At 48.9% G+C, this 22804-nt stretch overlaps 1 protein-coding gene across 3 annotated transcripts in view; it reads left to right on the forward strand.

The window, feature by feature from the left end:
* LOC106853807 (uncharacterized) overlaps window positions 1-7136 on the forward strand; it is a 59534-nt gene extending 52398 nt beyond the window's left edge. For all 3 annotated transcript variants that reach the window (XM_014877275.2, XM_014877276.2, XM_014877277.2), the window contains one exon: window positions 4732-7136. In XM_014877275.2, the coding sequence (XP_014732761.1) occupies window positions 4732-4860 (129 nt within the window). In that variant the 3' untranslated portion in view covers window positions 4861-7136. The remainder of the gene's footprint in view (window positions 1-4731) is intronic.
* Window positions 7137-22804: the final 15668 nt, after the last annotated feature.

Consider the following 22804-nt stretch of genomic DNA (forward strand, 5'->3'; position numbering starts at 1 on the left):
TGTCTTCTTCCTATGTACTCTTTCCTTGCTGAAATGTACAGTTATGTTACAGATGCGTTTATGGAACAGTTGTGCATTTGTCTGTTCTCTGAGAGCTGCTAATATGATTGAAATCAGCATTTTTTTTTTCTGTGATGTTTAGTATTACTGTATTACTGGCCTTCTTTGAGGCACCTCCCTCCATTCACTGTATTTAGGTGTGCTTCTTTGTTAATATGCTTCAGATATGTTTCAAACCTAGTTGTTTATTTGCCCCTCTGTATTTAAAGGTGATAATGCTGTTGGTGGGAACAGTCTGTGTTGGCTGGAGTGTACATGTAGGCACATGTACATGGGTGAAGAGGCATTCTTCACCAAGGTGGTCTGTGCATAGTTGCTTGAAACGTGTAAGATAAGTTTACCTTCCTTAGGAGCTCCTCTAACTTGAATAAAGTGTGCAGTGGGGCGGTGTGAGTATCTTCAGTTGCTAGAACTGCCTTGTGTATGAGCCAGTGATGAGCTGTGGTGCCTTAGACCACACCCTGGGTGCTGTGAAGTTCCAGCCCTGCATGGCTTGAATTGCTTTACAAGCAGGTAAGATTTGTATGAGTGGAACAGCCCTCCTTGTGATTTCCAAGTCAGGAGGAGTCCGCGTGTGCACACAGGGATGTGGACAAGTGACCAGGGAAGTATCTGTGTGCTGGGGAGATCCTGAGGTGTGTGAGGGCAGGTGGGGATGTGCAAATGAGCACTTGTGTTTGACAGAGGATATGTCTGAGCCTGTGTGCTCTCCTGTGGCAGCCAAGTGAGTCTGACTCCATCCTCCAGCTGTGTAAATACATTGCTTAGCAAATTGAGGGCTCTGGTTAATGATTTCCATGAGCACAGGGCCCATATTAGGCTCCGTTCTGTGAGCGGTACCCAGCTGTCTGAATGCCATTAGAGTGAACACATGAGCCTTTAATGTCAAGTGCATATTGTTTGTGCTCTGAGGAGCCTTGGCAGGAGCTGGCCTGGGGTTGCTCACCAGGAGCTGTCAGGCAGGTTTATGGCAAGCTCCCTGGGGACCTGCTGTGGCGGCGGCAGCAACTCTTAACACCCTTCCTAGTCAAAGCAAAGTCCCAGACATGGTGTGCCCAAGGAGAAGGGCAGGCTGGCTAAGGTGCTTGCCCAGACCAAGGGAGGCAGCTGGCCCAAGCGACAGGGTGGCAGGAACGTGTTCCCCTCTCCGGCAGCTGGTTCTGTCCATTTTTGTTCTGGAGCTTTGCCTTGTGCTACTCATCAGGACCAGACCACCACATGCTGTGATCCCAAATGGTGTCTTGGACTAAGCCAGATCAGGCCTGGTCATCCCTAGAGCTGGCTATGAACTCCAATCTAAAAATGCTCCTCTGCAAGAAGAGAGTTGAGGGATTTGGAGATTTCTTACCTCCGGCAAGGTCAGTACCAGAGGTGCTTCCCTGTCAGTCAGGGAGCAGGTACATGAAGATCCTGTATTGCTCAGGATAACAAAGGAGTGCAGGTTGGTCAGGGTGTTGTTATGGCTGAGGGCAGTCAGGTTACTGCCTCTCCTGTTACTGCCTGCAGTTAAACAGAGGCCCTTTCTCACTCTGCCCTTGTCTGCTGTTACTGAAAGTCAGTGGTCATCTCGTGGCTCCTTGAGAGGTGCCATGATGAACAGGCAGGATTGGGTGCATTTTGAGCCTCACTTAAGCTGCCTGACTGCCCATGAATCTCGGCATCTTCCTGTGTCTTCTTGTGTCCCTGACCTTCAACCTCAACCCTTGTTCTGTGCCCATTGTCCTGGCAGTGCCTTGGGAAGGCTCTCTGCCCCACACATTGGCCCCAGAAGACACAGAGGGAAATCATACCACAACTTTCCACCCAAAGCCTGGTGAGTTTTGTAGATGACTTTTGTCTGTCCTTTGGACCCATCTTTCCCCAGCCTCTTCATCTGCTGTCTGCCAAAAATGAACGGATTCAGCTGCCTTCCCTAATCCTGTCTGGCATTTCAAAATGGAGGGGACTGCCAGGTTCTTTGTTCCCGTTCCGTCTTGGCACTGGCAGGGGACCTTCTCTGCTCTGGAGAAGGACAAATGTGCTGATTTATTCTGCCCCTTAGCTTTGAATAGGGGTTGCTATGTTACCCTCCAGCTCTGAGGCCTGCCAGAGCACACACCATATATAACCCCACAGCAGGTGGCTATTGAGTAAGGGCCCTTAAATCTGCCTCTCTTGTTTCTTATGCTGCTGGCCAAGGTGTCAGGGGGATGTAGCAGGGCATGATTTGCTGGCTGAAACTCCAGGCACAGCTGATGCCAAGCACCATGTTGGCATTTTCCGTTCTCAAGTGCCTGTCTTAATTTGCAGAAGAGATACCAACTAGGCAGGAACACGCTGCCCACACTGGCTTTTAGACATCTTTTCTGACATGAAGGCTGCTTCCCCATAGGGCTGAGCTGTGATCAAGAGCCTGAAGACAAGGGACTTCCAGATCCTGCTGCAGTTACTGCAGCACTCAGGGCCTGGCTTGGACACTTCGTTAATCTGATTTGCTGTGTGTGTTTGGGTGAGACAAACCATCTGAACAGCTTTTTGGGGATATTTGTGTGTTGTTGGCTTGTGATGGCAAGTTAAAACCCAGGCAGAGGAGAGGTGGAGGTATCAAAACATCACCTTGCCATACTGTTGGGTGGTTGCAGCTGTGTGATAGACCTGAATCTAAAGTGCTAAAATGAACCTGTCTTCTGTGAGACAGTAGAGATGGTAATTGTTCGTAAAAAGCCTAATTCTCTGAGGAACAGTCCCAGAGTGCAGGCTAAGCAAAGGAGACCCCATGGTTCTGGTTAGGGAAGGCCTAGAAGAGGAACAAGGATAATACCAGAGCCCAGTCTGAATTACACAGAACATTAAGAGTTGGAAGTGACCATAGAGATCTAGTTCTAATCCCACCTGCCATGGGTAGGGATGCCTCCCATCAGACCAGGCTGCTCAAGGCCTTACCCAACCTCACCTTGAGCACTGCCAGGGTTGGGGCATTCACAGCCTCCCTAGGAAACCTGTTCCAGTGTCTCACCACCCTCACAGGAAAGAATTTCTTCCTAATATCTAGACTAAATTTCACCTCTTCCAATTTGTTCCCAGAACTCCTTATTCTGTCACTACAGTTCTTGAGGAAGAGTCTCCCTCTGGCTTTCCTGTAGATGCTTTCCAAACACTGGAAGGTTCCTGTAAGGTCTCCATGCTACCTTTTTACCTCTAGGCTGAACAGCTCCAATGTTCTCAGCCTGTCTTCATTGGGGAGGTGCTGCAGACCTCTTAACAACTTCATATCTTCCTCTGGATTTGCTCCAACAATTTCATATCCTCCTTCTGTTGGGGGCTCCACAGCTGGATACAGTACTCCAGGTGGGGTCTCACCAAGAGCAGACTAGAGGGGGAGAATCACTTCCTTTGACCTGCTGGCCATTCTGCTTTTGATGCAGCCCAGGATTCCACCGGCTTTCTGAGCTGCTAGTGCACAGTGCCGGCTCACATTGAGTTTTTCATCAATCACCACCCTGAGTCCTTTTCTGCAGCACTGCTCTCAATCACCTTTCTTCTCTGTCCAACCTGTAGATTTTTGGGTTTTTTCTAACCTGTTTCTCATTGGGTTTTTTCCTAACCTCTGTGAAAATAGTAGTAAAGCCCTTCCCAAGAGTGATGGAAGTGAGTTGAGAGTAGGGGACATTTGCATGAGTTTCTGAGCTGCTGAAGTTCCCACATATTCCTTGGGAATGAACTCTACAGAATCATGATTAAACGCTCTCCAGGACCACAGAGCAGTGAGACCTCCTCTCCTGGCCAAAACGTATCAGTTAAGTAGCTGTCCCACTAGTGCTTCTGCTTGCATAAGGAAAGAAACAAACCAAAGTTCCGAAAAGTAAAAGGAAAGCTCTTCACATTTAACAGAATGTAATTACTTCTTTGGCACCATAATTCCTCTGGGATCAATATATCTCAGCACAGCCTATTGGAAAACAACATTTCTGTCCTGTCACACAGTGCAGGGAGTTCATGGCTATTTCTGGCCTCCTTACTCGGGACCTGCTCTGACTATGCTCTGAACACTGGGAGCAAAAGGAGAGAGAATGGCCTTCAGTGGCCATGGTAGAAACCAATCTGTAAGGCCTTGGGAGTGGGATCTTTTCCTCCAAGCATCTCTCAGCCATTCCTCATCAAACTGTAGTCTGGAACCAAAACCATGGAGAGCTTCAGCTTGCCTGGGACTTTAAGAAGTAAATCCTTCTTGGAGAGCTGTTGAAAAATGGGGCTGAAGAATGCATTTCCAGAGATTACTTGGTTTGTCCCCATGCTCTAAAAGTGCATTAGATCTTATTTCAAGGTCAAGTGAATTTAGCTTTTCCATGTGATATCTTTTAGAACTGATGCTTTTCTAACTCTGGTACTCTAAATGCATCATGGAGATCCTGTTTCACTTGGTGGCTACAGGTACCATGGGCTCTAATCATGTGGATCCTAGGGACCTCAGTCCTGGAGGAAGGGAGGTGTGCCTGCTTTTTATCTTGAAGGGGAAGAGCAAGGATGTGAGCAATGTGCTTCCACTGCATATGTTAGTGCCATTTGCTGCAAGTGCATGTTCAAGGAGGTGTAATTGTGTCAGAGAGGGGGATGACAAAGCACTCAAGGCAAGAACTTCACTGTGTAGCTGATATGAGCACTGACTTGATGCCTCTCTTTATTCCCCTGCAGAGCATCAACGGAGGCCGCCCGCCACCCCACTTTATGTATGATCCCTCCACTTTTGCCTTCCGTTCCCTCAGCACCTTGAAGCCGCTGAGCCCGATAGCTCCAGTGGAAGAACCGTCATGTGCCTACTGAAGGAGTTTCTCCAAAAAACCTCAGGAACTATCAACCAATGTCCTGCCTGGCAGGGAGAAGGGGAGGGGTGGGAGAAGAAGGGGCAATGACACATCTTTGCAATGCAGCTGCTCTGGCAGGAGGAAGCAAATGGCTTGGCAGCAGTGCCTGTTCTCATACCACTGATGGATCTGAGCAGTGGCAAAGAGAGTGAGTTTTGTCTTTCAGGGCAAAGCAAACCGGTCAGGTCTACAAGCCACATGAACTGCCACCAAGGCAGTGTCAAACATGAGGATGGTGGTAACTGAAGATATCCAGGAGGTGTTCGGGGGTTAGTATGACCTGCATGGCAGCAGGGATGAGTGATGAAGCTGTGAAACCAAATCCAGTCAATTTCCCAAGGGCGTCTACAGTGCTTTGCTATAGACCTGATGCTTCTCCCACTTAGAAGTGAGCTCAGGATTGGAGAAGGAGTCTATACAGAGCTGCTTGCAAAACAAGAAGATCCCTCTCTGAGGTTGTTATAATTGCGTTCACATCCAGCTCTCTTAAGTGGAAAGCCCTAGGACAGGGAGGTGTGTGGAGGAGTAACTGGCACACTTAGCTGTGCATTCTAGATGATCTGCTTACAGTTCAGTGATACTGTCCAAAAAGAGATTGAAATGGGGGAGTGAGATATCCATATGTAAATCTGGGGTTGGAATAAAATGCTAGAATTGGAAGGTCTGTGTTGAACCATCCAGGAAAATCCAGCACTTACCTTCAGTCCTCTCAGCATCATCAAAGAGAAGACCTTGGGGGTAACTGTGTGCTCATGGATCCCCTCTCTGCTGAGGCAGTATGTGTTCTGGGGTATGTAATTTTTAATCCATAGTATTGTCCCTCTACATGATGGTGGAGGTAACTGGTACCACCAAACTCAAACCAATTTAATGTCTCCAGCAAGCTTTCCACTCCCCTTGTTTAGGCTAGCTGTTAAGTTCAGATACACTCTTCTGGTATCTGGTATCTCTATCTGGTAGGACAAGATTCCCAGATGAAGCAAGAAGTGGGAAAAAGCAATCAATTTCGTGGCTGTTGGTGGAAGAAATAGGAGGGGAGTTTGAGTGAAGGTGGGAGACATTTCTCCATAGACAGTTTTGAGGCTATTTGGACCATGTTAGGCCTTGCTACTACTGGTATTTGGGATCTGTCCTCAAGGCATTTTGTGCCATAAGGCAGGAGTTAATAGAACAAGCTCTTGCCTCTCCTGTTGAGGCAGAGGAACAAGGCCTTTCTTCTTGCTGCACCTGGTGGAGAGAGTAACCTTTTTGTGTGGGCATTCCACACCATGAGCCTGCATCTGAGTGCAAGGGGAAGCAAGTAGTTTACTGTTTGTCCAGATCAAGAGGAGCAACTGTGAGTAATACAAAATAATCTTTGTTTTTTTAAATCTGCCTCAGTGTAGAGTCTTTGATGCTGCTCTTTGGTTGAGACCAATGGTCAGTCCAGCTGCCAGTAGGAGGCTACCCAGTGAACTGGTCTGGGCCCTTCACTGAGACCCCTGGAGAAAATCCAAAGGCTGTAGGCTTGGGGACCTGAATCCCCCACCCCACCCTCTTCTCCCTAACTCCTGTCATTCAGGCAGGCAGAGCAGCTGGGCAAGGTGGTGAGGGGATGTCTGTCCTGATGCTGTCCCAGCTCTGCCTGCTCTTTGGCTCCTGACTGTTAAACCTGGGCCACCCCCTGCACCAGCACCACCTCCAAGAGGTCACTTGTGTTTACTGGTGAGGGACTTTGGGCAGACTGTCATGGTTCCCTGCCAAGTCCCTATTTCAGAGAGCCCAATTCCTCTGCTGATTCCTCCTGCCCCTGTAGAAATTCTGCTTATCTTGTTTTGATGGCACACCTCAGCTTTTTAACTGCTGCCAGACCAAGCTGACCAGTGCAGGACAGGAAGCATTGCTCCTTTGGACCAAAATCCCTGTGCTCAGGAGATGGGACAGCCATAGCCTGGTACCCATCTAAGAGGCACATTCCTTGTGCAAATTGCTGGGGTGGCAGCCCCTGCAGCCTCGGGCTTGGCTCAGCAAGAGCTGCCAAGGTGCTGGGGCCCAAAGGTGTGTTCCTGCCAGCCAGCAGGTGGGGCAGGCTGCCTTGCCCCAGGTGGGAGCAGGGAACAGGGATGTCCTGCCGATATCGTTGCCTTTTACTACTTTTGTAACTTTTTTCTGTCTTTTCTTTTTCAATGAGAAGAAAAAATAAAAAAAATTAAAAACCCCACAATGAAATAAAGTGTAACAGCTGCTATATTCACACCTCTGGTGCTTCTCGTGCATTTGCCATCTTCTGGGTGTTTGTGGGCAGGGGTATGGAGGGGGTGGAGTAGAGTGAGCTGTGACACAGTGCAGCCAGTCTCAAGCACTCCACCATGTAAGGAGGCCACGTCTGCAAGTGAATGGCTTTCAAAATGAAGAGCTTTTCCAAAATGAATGCCAAGTTCTTTGTATGTGCAGCTGCTCCACTTGAGGTATGGTGTTACTGGTATGGTGTATTGTTACTCACTGGTGCTTCCCTCACCAAGATGGTGCTTTGGCTTTCGAGTGACTTGTCTATTGCTTGTGCAAGTCAAATGTATCCTGACTGGAGGTTTCCAGCCCCCCCCAGAACAGAAGGATGGGTAACTTTGGCTTGTAATTTTAACTTCAGGCAGTCTTGCATGTTTGTCCTGAGATTCTCCACAGCCTTATTGTTAACAGCCACAGAGCACTTTTCCTCCTCCATAATTTAGTATAATTCACCCTTTCCTCTCTATTTTGCTCTAAATACTCTATCTGGGGTACTTTTAATGTGCATTCCCCACCCCTTGCTCCTCACTATCTCCTTGAGCTAATTTCTGTCTCTCCCCCACTCCAACTGTATCTTCACCAGCATCTCACAAGGCTATTACCTATGTCCCCTTTTCCAAGGCCTCCTGAGAGATATTAGCATAAATTCCCATAGCAGTCCTACTTAGATTCGTTCCCAGGAGGCCTTTTCCATTCTTCCCTCCAAGCTCTGATCTCCTCTAGGCTTCTTGCCATCTTATCTTGAAATCCTCCCCTCTCTGTCAGCTGCAGCTTTGTTAATTGGCCTTGGCCAATTCTGCAAGGTTTGTGCGGTGACTTGCTGGCTCCCTCGAGCCCTTGGTCTTGTACCTCCCTTACAAAATGTTTTTCTCTGGGATGTTTCTTCCAGCACAGCCTGAGCCCTCAGCACACCCGCCCTTGGGGCCCCAGATGCTGTTCAAAACCATGGTGGTGGCTATGACTCCACAAACCCTGATCACCTGTAGGCCCCTGCCAGGTCAAGGTTGTTGTAGGTGTATTTTGTATATTCAGAGAGAGGGATGCACTGACCTGGTATCCTCCAGGCTGGAGGTACGAACACCTAGTGCTCGGAAGCCAGGGTACAGCTGGTGAAGGGCAGGAAGCTGGCACACAGCTTGGCATTGCACAGCCAGCCCCCTGACCAGGGTGAGCTGAGTGTAGAGCTGCTGCTGCCCCTGTGCTGTTGTCTGGGCTCCCAGCATGTGTTTGGATTTAGTTCAATCGTGCCCACCCATCATCTCTCCCTGCAAGCTGGGTGTCTGGGTTTACAGCAAAACAGGGCAGTTTTTGTGGTGAAAAGTGGTGATAAACTGCAATATGGCAACAACTCTGATGCTCAAGGAAGGCAGATTAGGGGTATTAATGAAGATCTTACAGGGTACTTTTCAGCTGTAGTTACCAATGTTACTGACAAAGGGGAGCGAGGACATTGGCCTCCTTTGGATGCTAGACCCTGGCATGTGGGCAGGGTTTCCCAAAGCCCACTGCAGGAGATACCACTAGAAAACAGGGAAACGAGAGCTGAGCTGTGGTCTTTGAGCCACAGTCCTTGCTGCAGCTATTGCCCTGTGTTGCTGCCTCTGGCGTCCATCAGTGCAGAGCTGTTCACCTCTGTGGCTTCCAAACCAGTTTGTGCAAACACTTCCTCCTCTGCCAGAGCAGGCAGGGCTGCTGGCTGAGCTCTGAGCAAAGCACTGTGAGCATGGCAGCTTGGCACAGGTCCCTCAGGACCTCTACTGTGCTGGAGATCCTGGCTTCCCCAGGCTTGGTTCCTGGCTCAGCAGAGGAGCCTGTAACTTCTAAGCTGAGTCCTTTCTCTGCTCTGAGCCATCTTGCTTGGGGATGTGCAGGTGTTTCCCTTCAGAGCAGAAAACACCCTGTGAAGAGAGCAGGGCTGTTGTGCCAAAGTGCAGCTCAGCTGTGTTAACCATCTGCAGGAGGGTGAATGGGGACAAGCGGCTGTTTGAAGAGCTCGGCTACAGCTTCTCTACGATTTAAGCAGGACCATTTAAGCTAATACTGTTCTCCAGTTAAAGTAAATTAATTAGGTTAATGCTATGGCCTTTTAAAAATAACAGAGAGATCACAGCAGTGGCAAAATGGATTGCTACATGTATACCCTGAGCCTCAGTGAGTCCCTTTGAAGCCAGCACACAGGATCCTCTCTTCTTTGTGTTGTCCAAACATTTTCTGACATATACGTGTACATGCATGGACATATGTGATATACATATATTTCTGTCTCACTATGTTTCACTTGTGCAGAAATCTCTGTTCTCTGACAGTCATGCACGAGCAGGGTGCCCTGTGCTCACCTGGGTCAGTCTTTGACAGGGCTCCATGTGAAGCCCATCTGTGGCACACTCACCAGCTCTGTGCTGCAAAGCACAGTGGTGCTTGGAAAGCCCACCCACCACCCTGTTTCCAGCTGCATGCTGAGTGTTAACCCTTCTGCCTGCCTATGGGATTGACTAGGAAAATGGGCAAAACTTGCAGTGCTGCTGGGGCCAGAGTTCTCACCCCAGGCTCAATGGAGGCCACTGAAACATGGCTTGGCACAGGAAAAACAGAAGCAGATTTTCCAGCTGGACAGGCCATCTCATTCAAACAACTTTGGGCTTTCCCTTGCTCTTCCTGAAGCTGCATAGCATGTTGTGGCAAGGTGTGGGGTGGAAGAATGCATTCAAGGGTGTGTATCAAGTTAGGATTGAACAGGGTATGTGCTGATACAGCGTGGGTGTATAGACACAGTGCATTTACAGTGGCATTTATGTGCCTGTGGTGTTTGTATTTATGGCATATTAGTTATATTTTAATCTGAAGGACGTATTGGAGGAGTAAAGATAAAGGGCCATGTATGCATACCAGTGTGGTTCTGGAAGGATGGATGCTGGTGGATGTGCATCTGGAGCATGGGCAGAAGAGCCTGTGCAGGGGAGGGGCATGAATGAGGCTGTGTGTTCACAGGTGTCTGCAGGCAGTGATGCATGGAGGACATACAGATGGGTTATATATGCCAAGGCAAGGGTGGTATTTCTTTCTTTCCTGTTTCTGCAGTTTCATCCATTGTGATAATAACTGGCAGACTTTGGCAGTGCATCACACCAGTAATGATTGGAAAAGTGGAGAAAAATTTACAAATGCCTGATCTGAGCCCTTGAGGCACTTGGGAGCTTTCACCATTGAATTAAAAAGAAGCAGGCACCTGGACACCAGTGACTCAAGACAAAGTAATCTCAATACAAATTAAAGTGTGATTGTATTCTCTTGTTTCTCAGACAAGAACTTCAGGGACATCAAATAAAAGTAGCAGGTGGCAGGTTCAAAGCAAACAACCAGAGGCAGATCTGCACAGAGTGTGGGGTTGCACTTGGGAACCCTGTGCCATAGGATGCTCTGGCTGCTTGGTATTTATGCAGCTACAGACTACAAAAGAAGATAAAAGAAAAATAGTCCCTAAGAAACTACATGCACAAATGCCACCTCTGTTTGAGGAAGGTGGTGACATAGGAGCATTTTCTGGGATAGGTTACTGTGTGCCAGTCCCATCTCTGCCCCCTCCTCACTGGCGGGGTCTGCTCCTGCCAGGGTTCCAAGTGGGCCAGTAGCTCCATACAGGCATATGCACCAACAACCAACCCTGCCGTGCCAGCACTGCCTTGTATGCATGTTCATTGCCTTTACACTTCCAAGAATTCCTCCATGGGGAGGCCTCAGTGGTGACTTGGCCCTTGTGTGTTTGATGGTGAGGCAGGGGGTGATGCCATTCACCTACTGTGCTGCTCCTCAGGGAGTGCTTGAAACCTGAGCTGCTCACTGATCTATCTGCATGGCTGCAAATGGGCATCCTGCAGATCCTCTCTGCCCTCAGTGTGTGTGTGCTGGGGCCTGCTAGGAGAACCCTGGCTCATCAGAGCTGTCTGGCATCCATCATGTCTCTTGGCACAGCCAGGCTGAGCCTGAATCATCCACGGTGGCTGTGTCCAGAGGTTGGTCACGAAGGCATAGCTCAGGCTCGGGTTTCTGTGGGGTGTGAGGTCTGTCTTGCGTGGCAGACCAGTGTTCATGTGTCATAGGAACAAAGTGAGTTTGGTTTGAGCACTGCTGCAGGCTTACGATGAGTATGTTATGCATGGAATTATCTTTTGAAATTTAGGAACATGTTAGGAAAGCAAGGATAAGCATCCTCTAGTGATGGGTAACCCTCACGTGGTAAACCTCAACCCAGCAAGCCAGAGGATGCAGCTGAAGCAGCAAAGGCTCTGCAGAAGTAACATCGGTGATGAGGAGAACATTTAAGCATGTTAGTGTCACACCGTTTCCTGAGCTAGATTTCAGTGGGCTTACTCAAGCAAAGGGGTGAGGAAACAGAAGTTGTAGATGCTTGGAGAGCTCACCCTGGCTGTAGCTGCACGCCAGCCTGGCAGGACCTGACCACATGTTTTCAGTTAACCTGGGCAGGATGTACAGGCAGCTCCAGACACATGAGGAACCCAAAGCTCTGTTTGCTTTTGTGGCTGCTCACATCAGTGCCTGCTGTAATAACAGCTGGGTCTATTAGTAGGTTGGCCAGACCTGATTGCATGTTCCTGTCTGACATGGTCACAGCAGAGTAGCTCCGAGGCTAGAGCAGTGGAGGAACTGAAAGGGCCAGGGGAGCTGCATGCCAAATAGGGAGGTGAATGGAGACAGCAACGCCCCTTTGAAAGGAACGTGGCTGCCATCTGCAATGGGAGGAAAGTAGCTTTCCCCCAAAGGGTCACCTAGGAGCAATGCCTACCTTGCCCTGGCATGTCCTGCAGACACTCCAAGGCAGGCTGGTCAGCATCTGTCCTTGCTTTAGTGGCCTGGGAGCATGCTGGTAGGCTGCAGCAGGGGTGTCACAGGCCTTTGTCACCACTGAGGGACAGCGAGTATTACTGGTGTGGGACCTGTCCTGGTGTGCCCACAGCTCTCCTGTTTGTGCATCGCTGCAAGTGTTTGAAGCATCTTTCCTAAGTTTTTCCAAAATGAGTTGCCAAAGTGTTTTACCCTGGGTGGTTTCTTTGCCAGTGGATGACATTTGGCAATATGTTGGCCAGGGTCTAGCCCAAGGGCAGGCTGCTCAGCAAACCTGGTCTTGGCAATGCCACCAAGCCAAACACATCAGGGCCAAACCTCAATCATATGGAGCTCTTGTGAAGCCTGAAAGCCTTTTTCAGATCTTTGCCACAGAGCCTCCACAGGCCCTGTTTTGAACAGAGATGTTTTGTCCTTTCTTGGCTTTAAACAGTTCCCCAAAATAAACCCTCTGCTATTTACCAGCATTGTTTTCTTTCTGGTGTTGAATGCTGATAAATAATCAGACCCATTATATTGTATTAATATCTGCCCTGGTAGCAAATAATTACTACAATTACTACCAAATCAAAATGCTTCTGTTTCTCCTGGTGTCATTAGCATGTCCCAAACATTTTGTTCTTGTGGTTTAAAGTGCAGTAATAACATAGTCCAAGTGCAACACCCGGTTGAGCGGAGCTTCCCAGCACAGCAAGCTTCCCAGCCATGATTGCCTCTGAGATGCTGCTAATTTTCAATCACAGTGTCAGATCCTCTTCTACCGCAGGGAGAGCAACTGCTTAGCCTGTGATTTACCCAATTTATTCCGGTAATAACCGGGCTGGCTGTGTAGCCATCTGTCTGCTCTCTGTGCTGCTCCTGCCCCCCACCTCCAGCAGCACACAGACCGAGCCGTGCCTCTGCCCTTGCGGCACCGTGAAGCAGGTCTGTGTCCACCGAGAAGGGAACAAATGTTCCTTCTCCCCTCTGCTGACCTCTAGATACCACGGCTGCCAGCATGGGGCCTGCTGCAGTAATTTCCACCAGGCAGGCCAGGAAAGATCCCTTTTCACATAGGGCAGGGTGGGTTGTCAAGGTTTTGGTGGCACTTTGGCCCAAGTGAGGGGAGCCAGTTTGTGAGAGGGAAGCCAAGGTAAGGAGCAGCTGAGGCAAGGACCCAACACAAAGACAGGGGAAAGATACACATTAGCCTGAAACTAAGTCCACAGATATGAAAACCATTGTGGTCACATGTCTCTGTCTGTGAAGAAAAACATTGTATTGACTGCATCACTATAAAGCTTCTAATTGAAGAGCAGAGTCCTCTCTGCCCTGTGTAATGTTACTCAAACAGACCTGCACACAACTCCTTCAAAGCAGATGTCAGCCAGGGTACAGCCCTAGATCAACAGTCATTCAGGATCAGTATTGCTTGAAACCACTGGGTAAAATCAAATATAAATAGATCAGAGATCATTTGAAGCAATTAGGGTCTTGGGGGAGATTCAGTCCCCGTACTGAAGCCAAGGAAAGGGGAGATGATGCATCATGTCTGTAATGCAGTGAGGACATGCAGAAGCTGGATTACTCAGAAAACTTGGAGCAGCACGTATGGTTCCTATTAAATCACCTGACCTTTCCATCTCCAGTGGTATTTCTGGGGGCTTTCATTACTGTAGTGCTCTACAAACTGTAGCCTTATGATTGCCCCTGGGAGACAGCACAGTATTTGAGGTAAATAGAATTTTACTTGTGCACACCAAACCACTGATTTTTCTAGCTATTTTTGAACCCCACTGGTACTGCACAGAGGAAAGATCCTCCCTTTGGAGCTGAAATGCAGAACAGAGTAAGCAAAGAGTTTAGAGAAATTAGAGAAATTGTTGGTTGCACAAAGACTTTCAGCTGTGGCTGAAATGGAAAGGGAAGCAGGTGGCAGAAGTGTCAGCACTAACCAGAGTGCTTGAGGTGGATGCTGCAGGTAGTTCACCACCACTGCTGATCCCAGGTGACTGGCATCATCTGAAGCATCAGTTAAAAGAACATGTTCTATAATTTGTGGCCATGGGAATCCAATCTCTTCGTGCCTTGGCCCATAGGCAGTGCTGTCTAAACAGCATGAACGAGGTATTCAGAGAGGCTTCACAGTTCCCATTGCTCCTTCAGTGAGCTTTGTCCACGTGCCAAAGGATGTTACAGCTGTTCTACAGGAGAGTGGGGAGCTGGGGCTGCTGAGTGGCTTTGCCCAGTGCTGGGTTGGGCTATGGGAGCCAGGACTACACCCCTGTCCAGGGTGTGCAGGATGAGACCTGTGAGTCCCTCTGTTCCTCTCCAGCCCTACTTGTGACAGAACACTGCTCCATCAAGCTCCTGTGTTCTGGACCCAGGATTTCAGGGTAGCTCACCCTGAAGGCTGAAAGGCCTGAAAGGCACCTCCTGGTCTGGAGCTGGGGATGCTGCCAAGGGCTTCCTGCATGACCAGGCCTTTGCTCTGTGAGTGATGCTGCTGCTCTGTGGAGGTGAGGCTGGCCAGGGCTTGCTGCAGTGTATCTGGAAATGCTCTGGATATGAACCAGAGACTTTGGGATACTCAGCTGGGGTCATCTGCTGTGTGGTTGCTTGCCACTGTAAGAGGCTGGGTACTATAGAATAGGTAACTCCTCATCTTTCCTTCCCATGGCATATTGCAGCTGCCTAGCAAAGTTTTAGCCCTTTCCTTACAATAACCACTCAGAAATTAATCTTCTAAGACCTGTAGAGTTTGGAAGCCCGCATCAGGCTTTGGAGATGCCAGCATTGCCTCTGCCTGATGGCTGAGCTCATGGGTGGCCTGGGCCTGACAATTCCACATCAACCAGGAGAACAACACATTTTGTCCCGGTGCTGGCACTGCCCAACAATTCACTTACTGCAAAGGAGCAGTATTTACCTTCCTTCTGAGATACGAAGTTTCCTGATCTCTGAATCTCTGTTGCTTCCCTTTGTATCAGGTAAGTAATTTGGGATTCCTGGGCTTGTGACAGAAAGTTCAGGGATGGAAATAAACAGGGAAATAAAAGTCATTCTTTCATGTCACAATCTTGGCTGGGCCAGGCTGCTGGGGATGTGCAGATTTGGTGAGGACTCCCTTCATGGTGAGGACAGAGGGAAGGTTCCATTTCTCTTTGATGCTGTGTCCAGGTGTCCCACCACAGTTGCCAGCACAGACTTGCTCCTGTATCTGTGAACAGCAGAAAGACCCTGAGACCAATGTCAGGCAGGTGGGGATGTGCCTGAGCTGATGTGACCCTGAACCCAAGATGTCCCTTGAAGATGGTGGAACGTGTGGAGCTGCCTTCCAGTCAGCAGATCCTCATGGGGCCTGCAGGCAACATGAGCCTCCTGCTTTTTAGGGACTTACCTGGGGCAGCCACTTTGCTGATTCTGGGGCAAAATAGGGGTGGGCAGGAGGTTGGCATTGGGCAGGCTGACAAACTGCTGTTCCCCTTGTGTAATCAGTTCCTGAAGAGGAAAAGCAAACAGCAATGATTCACTTGATTTCTCTTTTCTTTTTTTTTTTCCTTTGATAGGCCAAGAGAAAGAGTGGCAGCAGAGACCCTTTTGCAGCTCAGGGGCATGGAGCAAAGAAGTGCCTGCAGCCAAAAGCAGGACTGGTAGTGCCCGAGAGGAAGAAGAAGTTCTTCTTCCTGTGGGTTTATAAATTCTTGGCTCACAAAACAGGAGGACAAAGTGCATTGCCAAAACGGCATCATGTTTAATGCCTGGGTCAGAGAAGCTCCAGCTGAGCCCAGGCAGCCCCTTCCACTTGCCCACCCCTTAAGAGCAGCCAGCAGCTGTGGGCCAGGCTGGCACCTCAGCCCCAGCACTGACAGGAAGGTGAAGGGGCCGTGGGAAAGCCCAGCTCTGGCTGCTGCTGTCAGCCTGGCAGCAGTGTGAGCATGGAGACAATTTCTGTGCCCATGTGCCCTCCCCACCCTGCCACAGTCTGCCTCAGCTGTATGAAGGCAGCAGCAGCCAGCTGTCCCAGCAGACTGGGAACTGATGGATGAACCAGCCACCCCGAGTGCCTGACTGCTGGATGTGAGCAGCAGCTCCAGAGCAGGTGGTGGGGACTGCAGCTGGGTGATCCCAACACTGTGTTAACCCCATGGAGCACCAGCAGGTCCCTGTTGCCTGTGCTCGTTGCATGGGCACACAGCACGGCTCTGCCCATCCTCCACCAAGGCAGTGCCTGGCACTGCTGGGGCTGTCCCCAGGGCTGATAATGCTAAGCCAGCCCTCACCTTGTCCAGGGCACCATGCACCCTGCCATAAAGCAGCCTTTCCCCATGTGCCCCTGCACCTTGCCATTTATTATACTGCCAGGGGAAAAGGTGGGCCTGGCACTTTCAGGGATTGTGGATGTGATGCTGTGTAGTCAGTGGGGTGGGCTCAGAGAACAGTAGCACTAGGGAGGCTGCAAATCTCCCATGTGCCCTATGTATAATAAAAACCTGGCAGTCCATTTTGGTCAAAGCAAACAGAGCCCTTTGGAAAAGCCTGTCTTAAGAAGATATGCTGTTCCCAGAGTATCCTCCAGCCCCCTGATGATGCTGCAGTTGGTGACAGTGCTCACAGTTAACTGCTATGGTACTAGCAGCCCCAGAGATTACAAAATCTCAAAGAAGGCCTCAAATCTCACAGCACTGGCTTTAAAAATGGATTTAAAAACTGTGCAGTTTGAACTCTGATTACTCTGGGTTTTGAAAACTTTTGGATTTAGCTGGTCTGCGTTTTCAAGTACTTTTTGCATTGCAATGGCAAAGTCACAATAATTACAGCAGAGAAGGGAGTTTATTTCTTGAAGGACATTGAGATTAGCATATATTTATAATTAGAGGGAGGGGGCTTTAACAGTTCTCTAGGGTCTGAGTGTTAAAAATTGCAACAGCCCCTGTCAGGATAATAGATTAACCTCAGACCAATTTATCTGTGTGGTTACTGATCACCTGCTCTAAATGAGCAAGTAGTGGACTTGCCTTTTCAAGGAAGTCTACATGTTTGCAGATGTGCTAACAAAGCAGCATTTCCACTGGAAAAATTGGCAAGGGGGAGGGAGAAAGTGAAGTGAATCTCAATGCCCATGAAAGCATAAAAGCAGGCTGATAAATAATCAGGTGGTGAAACAGCTACTTGGCAATAAGTGGCAATAACTGGTGAGGCAATTGCAGTGCAGTAAAGGCCAATAAGAAAATATGATGTCATGCATGGCTCTGCTTGGCCAAAATGTGCCACTCCCTGCAGAAAGTAGCAAAAAACAAAATATGTTCATGTTTCAGCTGGAAACTGAGGCAATAATCACTCTGGTGAAGTAGCAACCAAGCTTTGGATGGGACATTTAATTTCTTCTCCCAAGGAAGACTGTGCCACACATTGGCTGGGGAGGCTGGAAGCTGGGACACAAAGTGAACATTGGCTGCCTCTTTATGTGCTCCAGTCTCAGGGGCTGGAGCAAACTTAGAGGGAGGCCCTGAGTGTGTGTTCCACAGGACCCACAGCCTTGTGTGTTATGGTCCTTTCTCCTCTCCTAGCTGCTCCTTATCAAATTGGAGAGTGAGCCATCAGGAGATGGAAAAATATAAATATACAGGATTTAGAGCTCAATGTAATGGTTGTGTGTGTGGGGAGGAACAGTGCAACTGAAGACAGGGAGTCTTCCCAAAGTCTTTGCAGGGAGATACATCAGAAGGCCAGACTTGCCATGAAAGTGAAAACCAGGGAGTGAGGCTTGCAGGTCCCTGGTCCCATGGTTTTTTGCTCCTGATTTGGAAGGTACCTACACAGCAATCCCTGTGCCAATGGTGTTTCTTGCTGAGCATCCTCAAGAGCAAAGCCCCTGCAATTTTCAGCCTCTAGCAGTGCTTCCACTTGTCTCAAATTTCTGCTGAGCGACCCATGGAAGCTGCCAAGGCTCCACCCCAGAGACAGCCGCTCTTCATAGGGAAGATGGAGTCAGGTTCCATCAATACTTGTGGAACAGTTTAGGGTGAATTATAGAAATAGAATGATTCCTTTGAATCTGGGGAAGATTTCCCAAACCTCCCCACTGCTCCACTCCAACTCCACTTCTGCCTGTCAATCAGCACCAGGCTGCTGCTGACTGGGGGGTGACAGGGCTTGCCCACCTTTGCCACTCAGGTTAAAAAAGAAAATCAGATCCTTTGAAAAGAAAAATACCTAAAGAAGAAGACAAGCAAAGCACCTAGCAGCCCATGTTGGAGATGCTATGAATTGCTTTTGAAGGTGCTTGTTTGTCTGCATAAGCACAGAAGTACCTTCCTTTAACAATGCTGCAGAAAAAAACCAACGTCCCCCAAGTTTGGGGGTGCTCTGGAGGGCAGCCATGCTGGAATTGTGATTAAGTGTTTTGGGCCATGCCTTTCACTGCAGCCTGCCAGATAAATATTTACAGCTGACCACGGAGAAGCGGAGGGGGAAGGAGAGGAGAGACATCTGTAAATTCTTTGGAGCCTTGCTGCGTTTTAATTTTAATTTAGTTATTTTTTGTTGTTGTTGTTTTTCCATCCACACATCATTGTCTCTTTCTCTCAACCCACAGACAGCTAAAGAAAAGAGTTTTGAGAGAAAGAGGTTATTTCTAAAACCTCAGGGGACAGATCCTGATTGCAGTGACCGTGGCATAAAATCTGGAGCTGTGATAAACCAGTACTGCAGAGAATAGACCACAACCTTTGGTTTACTAACTGGCGTAAATCTAATGTAACATTATTGATCTCTGTGGATTTACTCTCAGCCTCATTGCCTCCTCCCTTGTTTTCTTCACAGCTCTCCTTATCCATGCAAGTCGCTGCCTCTGTGGCTGCAATATGCCAGTAAATTGCAGTGTTACACCCACTTCTCAATGGTGTAAATGATTCCCTCCGTTTGGCCTCTGTTCTCAAAAGAAAGCAATTCTCTGTGCCCAGTGGGAAAGCATCAGCCACAGCATCGCCAGAGCATCTCCTCCCACTGCCCCCAGCCTGCCAAGGTGCCACACCTGAGTCCTCCAAACAGGGGGCAACCTAGAATGGCTTAAATAAATGAGGGCACTCAACCCTGGGGGCTCTGTGCATCTTGATCTATGAGCATATATGTCCTGCTCAAAAACACATGCAGGAATCTGTAGCTGTAGAAGCCACTGCACCACCCTGTAACCCAGCCCAGATGTGCCTCTCCTTTCATGGCACACTCAAGGGACCCCTCCAAGTTGAGGGAGGCAGAGATGGAAAGCATTGCTGAGGTTCCCTCACCCCAATGAAAAGCGAACCTTGCAGAGGTCCAGAGCAAGAAGGCTGGTGGGATGATTGACTTTGGGATGGGGATTGGAGCATGAGTCAGCTGATGCTGGTCCTGATGCACAAGCCAGGAGACTGGTGAGTCCCAGGCCTCTCTGAGAGTCAAATATGAACGTGTGCAGGGCAAACCCTGCTCTCATTTGGGCTACCAAAGCTTGGTGCAGAGATTGTGCAGGCAGCTGAGCCTCCAGTGATAATGTGGTGGGGCTGCTCACCTCCTTAAAGGTTTCAGACTTGAGAAACAGAGGCCAAGTAATGAGATTCTGGGGGAGAATTTTGATTCATTTGGGAGAACAGGAGGAAGAGTTTATACTTTCTTGTAGGTCGTATTTGCAAGCTACCAGGATCTCCTCATCCCCATGTGGTAGCAGCTTGGGCTTGAGGCTTATCCCTGCCCTTATCAGTGCCCTCCTGAGTAGCCAAAAAAGTAGCATTTCAAAAAAGCTGTAATGGCTGTAAAGTCATCTGGGAAGTTACTCTTTCTGTTAGTGTCATAAAGCTGCATGGCCCTAAATAGAAAGTGTGGAGGCAAAGGCCTTGTCCCCAGGGCTTTGCAGTCTCAGCACAAAGAGTGTGGTTATAAAACAAGTCATGGAGTCCAGGAAGGAAATTTATGGCTCGGAAGATGGATAAATAATACGCCAAGATCAACAGCAGTGGTAATGGTGAGTTGTGCCGAGTGGAGCAGCTCTGCTATTACAGGGCTGTAACAGGCTTGGAACCTTGCACTGCAATGAGCCCACTGCTGGAGAGCTGCTGCAGCAGTGAGGCCTGGCATGGCACCACCAGCTCCTGACAACCTGAAGAGGCTGTTTGGATGGGAGAGAGCAGTGCCACTAACCAGGGATGTGTCCTCCCCAAGATTACCTCACTCCTGGGTCAGTGCTGGTGATGAACACGGGGTTTTACAGTCACGGTCTCGCACATCTCATCCCACAAGTGATGTGACCTCATGGGCTGCTGATGTGGCTCTGACTCTCCTTTTGTCGGCCATCTGGAAGCCTTTTGGGTCCCCAGATGTGGTGAGGGGAGGACTGGGCTTTGTATAGCTCTTGGAGGGTGGAAGGAGACAAAATTCCCAATCTTGGCAGTCTTTCGTGGCTCTTCTCAGCTTTCTCATCCACCTCCTTTCTTCTGTTTGACTTCTCTTCTCTTCTCTTCTCTTCTCTTCTCTTCTCTTCTCTTCTCTTCTCTTCTCTTCTCTTCTCTTCTCTTCTCTTCTCTTCTCTTCTCTTCTCTTCTCTTCTCTTCTCTTCTCTTCTCTTCTCTCATCCTGGAAAGTAAAGTCACTCCAGTGTTTACTTTCTCTGTTCCCTGCCTAAGTTGTTAAACATGTCCTAGGTCACCCCTGCTAATGGATAAAAGAGTGGTTGAAATCCACTGGTGGATGTGTCTCAAAGGAGAGGTTGGAAAAACATGTCAGAAGTACTGCAGGGATAGCTGATGCACTCTTGAGACTGGTGATGGACTAAACAACCTCCTGTAGTCTTTTCCAGCCCTAATTTCTTAGCTCCTCTCACCCCTAAATTCTATGCTGTACAGAGCATGTAGACAGTGTTTAGTGCCATGCTTTTTCTCCATGTGCACTGTTTGAAAGCAGAATGAATTGTTTGGGGGAACATCCCAGCCATCCCCAGCCGCTCCCAGGCACTGTACAAGCTGCCCCTGACAAACTTACCCCGCTCTCCTCGGGGTTTGCTCTTTGAATACTCTTGAAGCTCCGGCTCCTGGAGTGCTGTGCTTGCACGTGGCTTCATCTCTCACATCCTCAAAGCAATGACAACAGGGCTCCTGAGGGGAGGGAAAGCGCGTGTGTAGAAAGCAAGCCGAAGACCTCAATCCTTTAAAAAGAAATCTTACGTTTTAAGAAGAATCTTCTGATTTTGTCTGTGAGAATTGCCTGAAGCTTAGCTTTGACAACTCTCATGGTAAGAAGACCTAGTGTGAGAGGGACCTGAGAAGCAGCAGGAGAACAAGCCCTTCTAAGATGGGAGCCTGGAAAATTCTTACGGAGGGATCCATAGTGAGGAGGAGAATTGTTTTGCTCAGCCCGTGTGCCGATGGCACAGACCCGCATCTGTCCAAACACGGGCGCTCCGCTCCGCTTGCCGACTCAAACCAAGCAGGGGCAGCGCGGCTCGCGTCCGTGTCCCGCAGGGATGGAGAGATTCCCGCTTCCCTCCGGGTCAGGTTTCAGGCTCTGCACTCTGCCTGCATGCCCTCGCCTGCGCTTTTAACTCTCTCTGAAGTCTTCGCAGGAAATTAATTTGTGTCAGACGATTGGGTTTTGTCCTCCCTTTGGTTTCTGGAGAGCAGGGGCTGGAGGATGCTGTTGGTTCAATATGCTGCAGCTACTGCTCTGCTCTTCTGGCCCCACATCTGTGTGTGTGTCTGGTGCAGCTCTTCCCCAGAACCAACTAAGTGAGGAGAGACCTCCTGGTGACAGCTCAACAATTTTGGGCATAGCTGTCAGGAATGAGCCCAAAAAAGCAGTAGAAAATGGTATTCTGGAGTTTGAACTGATACTTGCACAATGGCAGGATTATCCAGAAAATGAGCAACCTTCTGTCTGCTCCTCAGGATGTGACATCTCCAACATACACATTACACAGCAAGTGCTGTTGCTGATCTGTTTGCAGTGTAGGTGACGTGCCCATGGATCTCCTCACTCCTTCCTGATCCTGTCAGTTCATGTAAGCCAAAGAGGTTTGATCCAGGTTGGCCCTTGGCTGAGAGTCTTCAGAGAAGAGGCCAGTGTGTCTCCAGATGTGACTGCCTCTTTTCTGGCTCAATAGGATTGATCTCTGTAGCCTAGTATGACAGAGCTCTGTGAGTATTGACTCCTGGAGACTGAGCTGATAAAACATTTCTGTGACCAGGAAATATGAGCCTGGGCCACGCATGCCTCTCACAGCCAGATTTCACTCTCTTTCTTTGAGCTGTGGGATTTTTTTTATTTCTTGCCCCAATTTGCTGTGCTTAGAGATCCCTTTAATTTGCTATTCTACAGCAATTTTGCTGGCCCAGGGGAGCTGTATTTGGGAATTAAGTGGGTGATGCACTGATGATTAACGTGCAGTTCATAAATGCTCTACATCCTTTCAGCTCAAGGGCTATGGGAGGCCATAGTGGGCTCAGCACTACAGCCACTAGAGTGGTGAAGTGATCAGTGCCTCATTATTTTTCCACTGTCAACAGTTGTCTGTGAACCCCACAGGCGAAGTGTCCAGGGCAGGCTTACACAAAGGATGACAAATATGTATTGCCCTCGCTTACTCTGCTAGTTCAGGGCTGAAGGCTGCATAGCAAATCTCATGGATGTGACCCTGCTGAGGTTCCTGTGGGTACAAGCAAGATATCATGCAATAAAGTTCCTTTCCTCTTCTCTCACTGTGCTTTAAAAATAAACAAACCCTATTGCTTATAACCACTTCCTGCCCCTACCATTTAACAATCCATTCTGCC

The sequence above is a fragment of the Sturnus vulgaris genome, chromosome 3 (genome assembly GCF_052056855.1).
Source record: "Sturnus vulgaris isolate bStuVul1 chromosome 3, bStuVul1.hap1, whole genome shotgun sequence".
NCBI lineage: Eukaryota > Metazoa > Chordata > Aves > Passeriformes > Sturnidae > Sturnus > Sturnus vulgaris.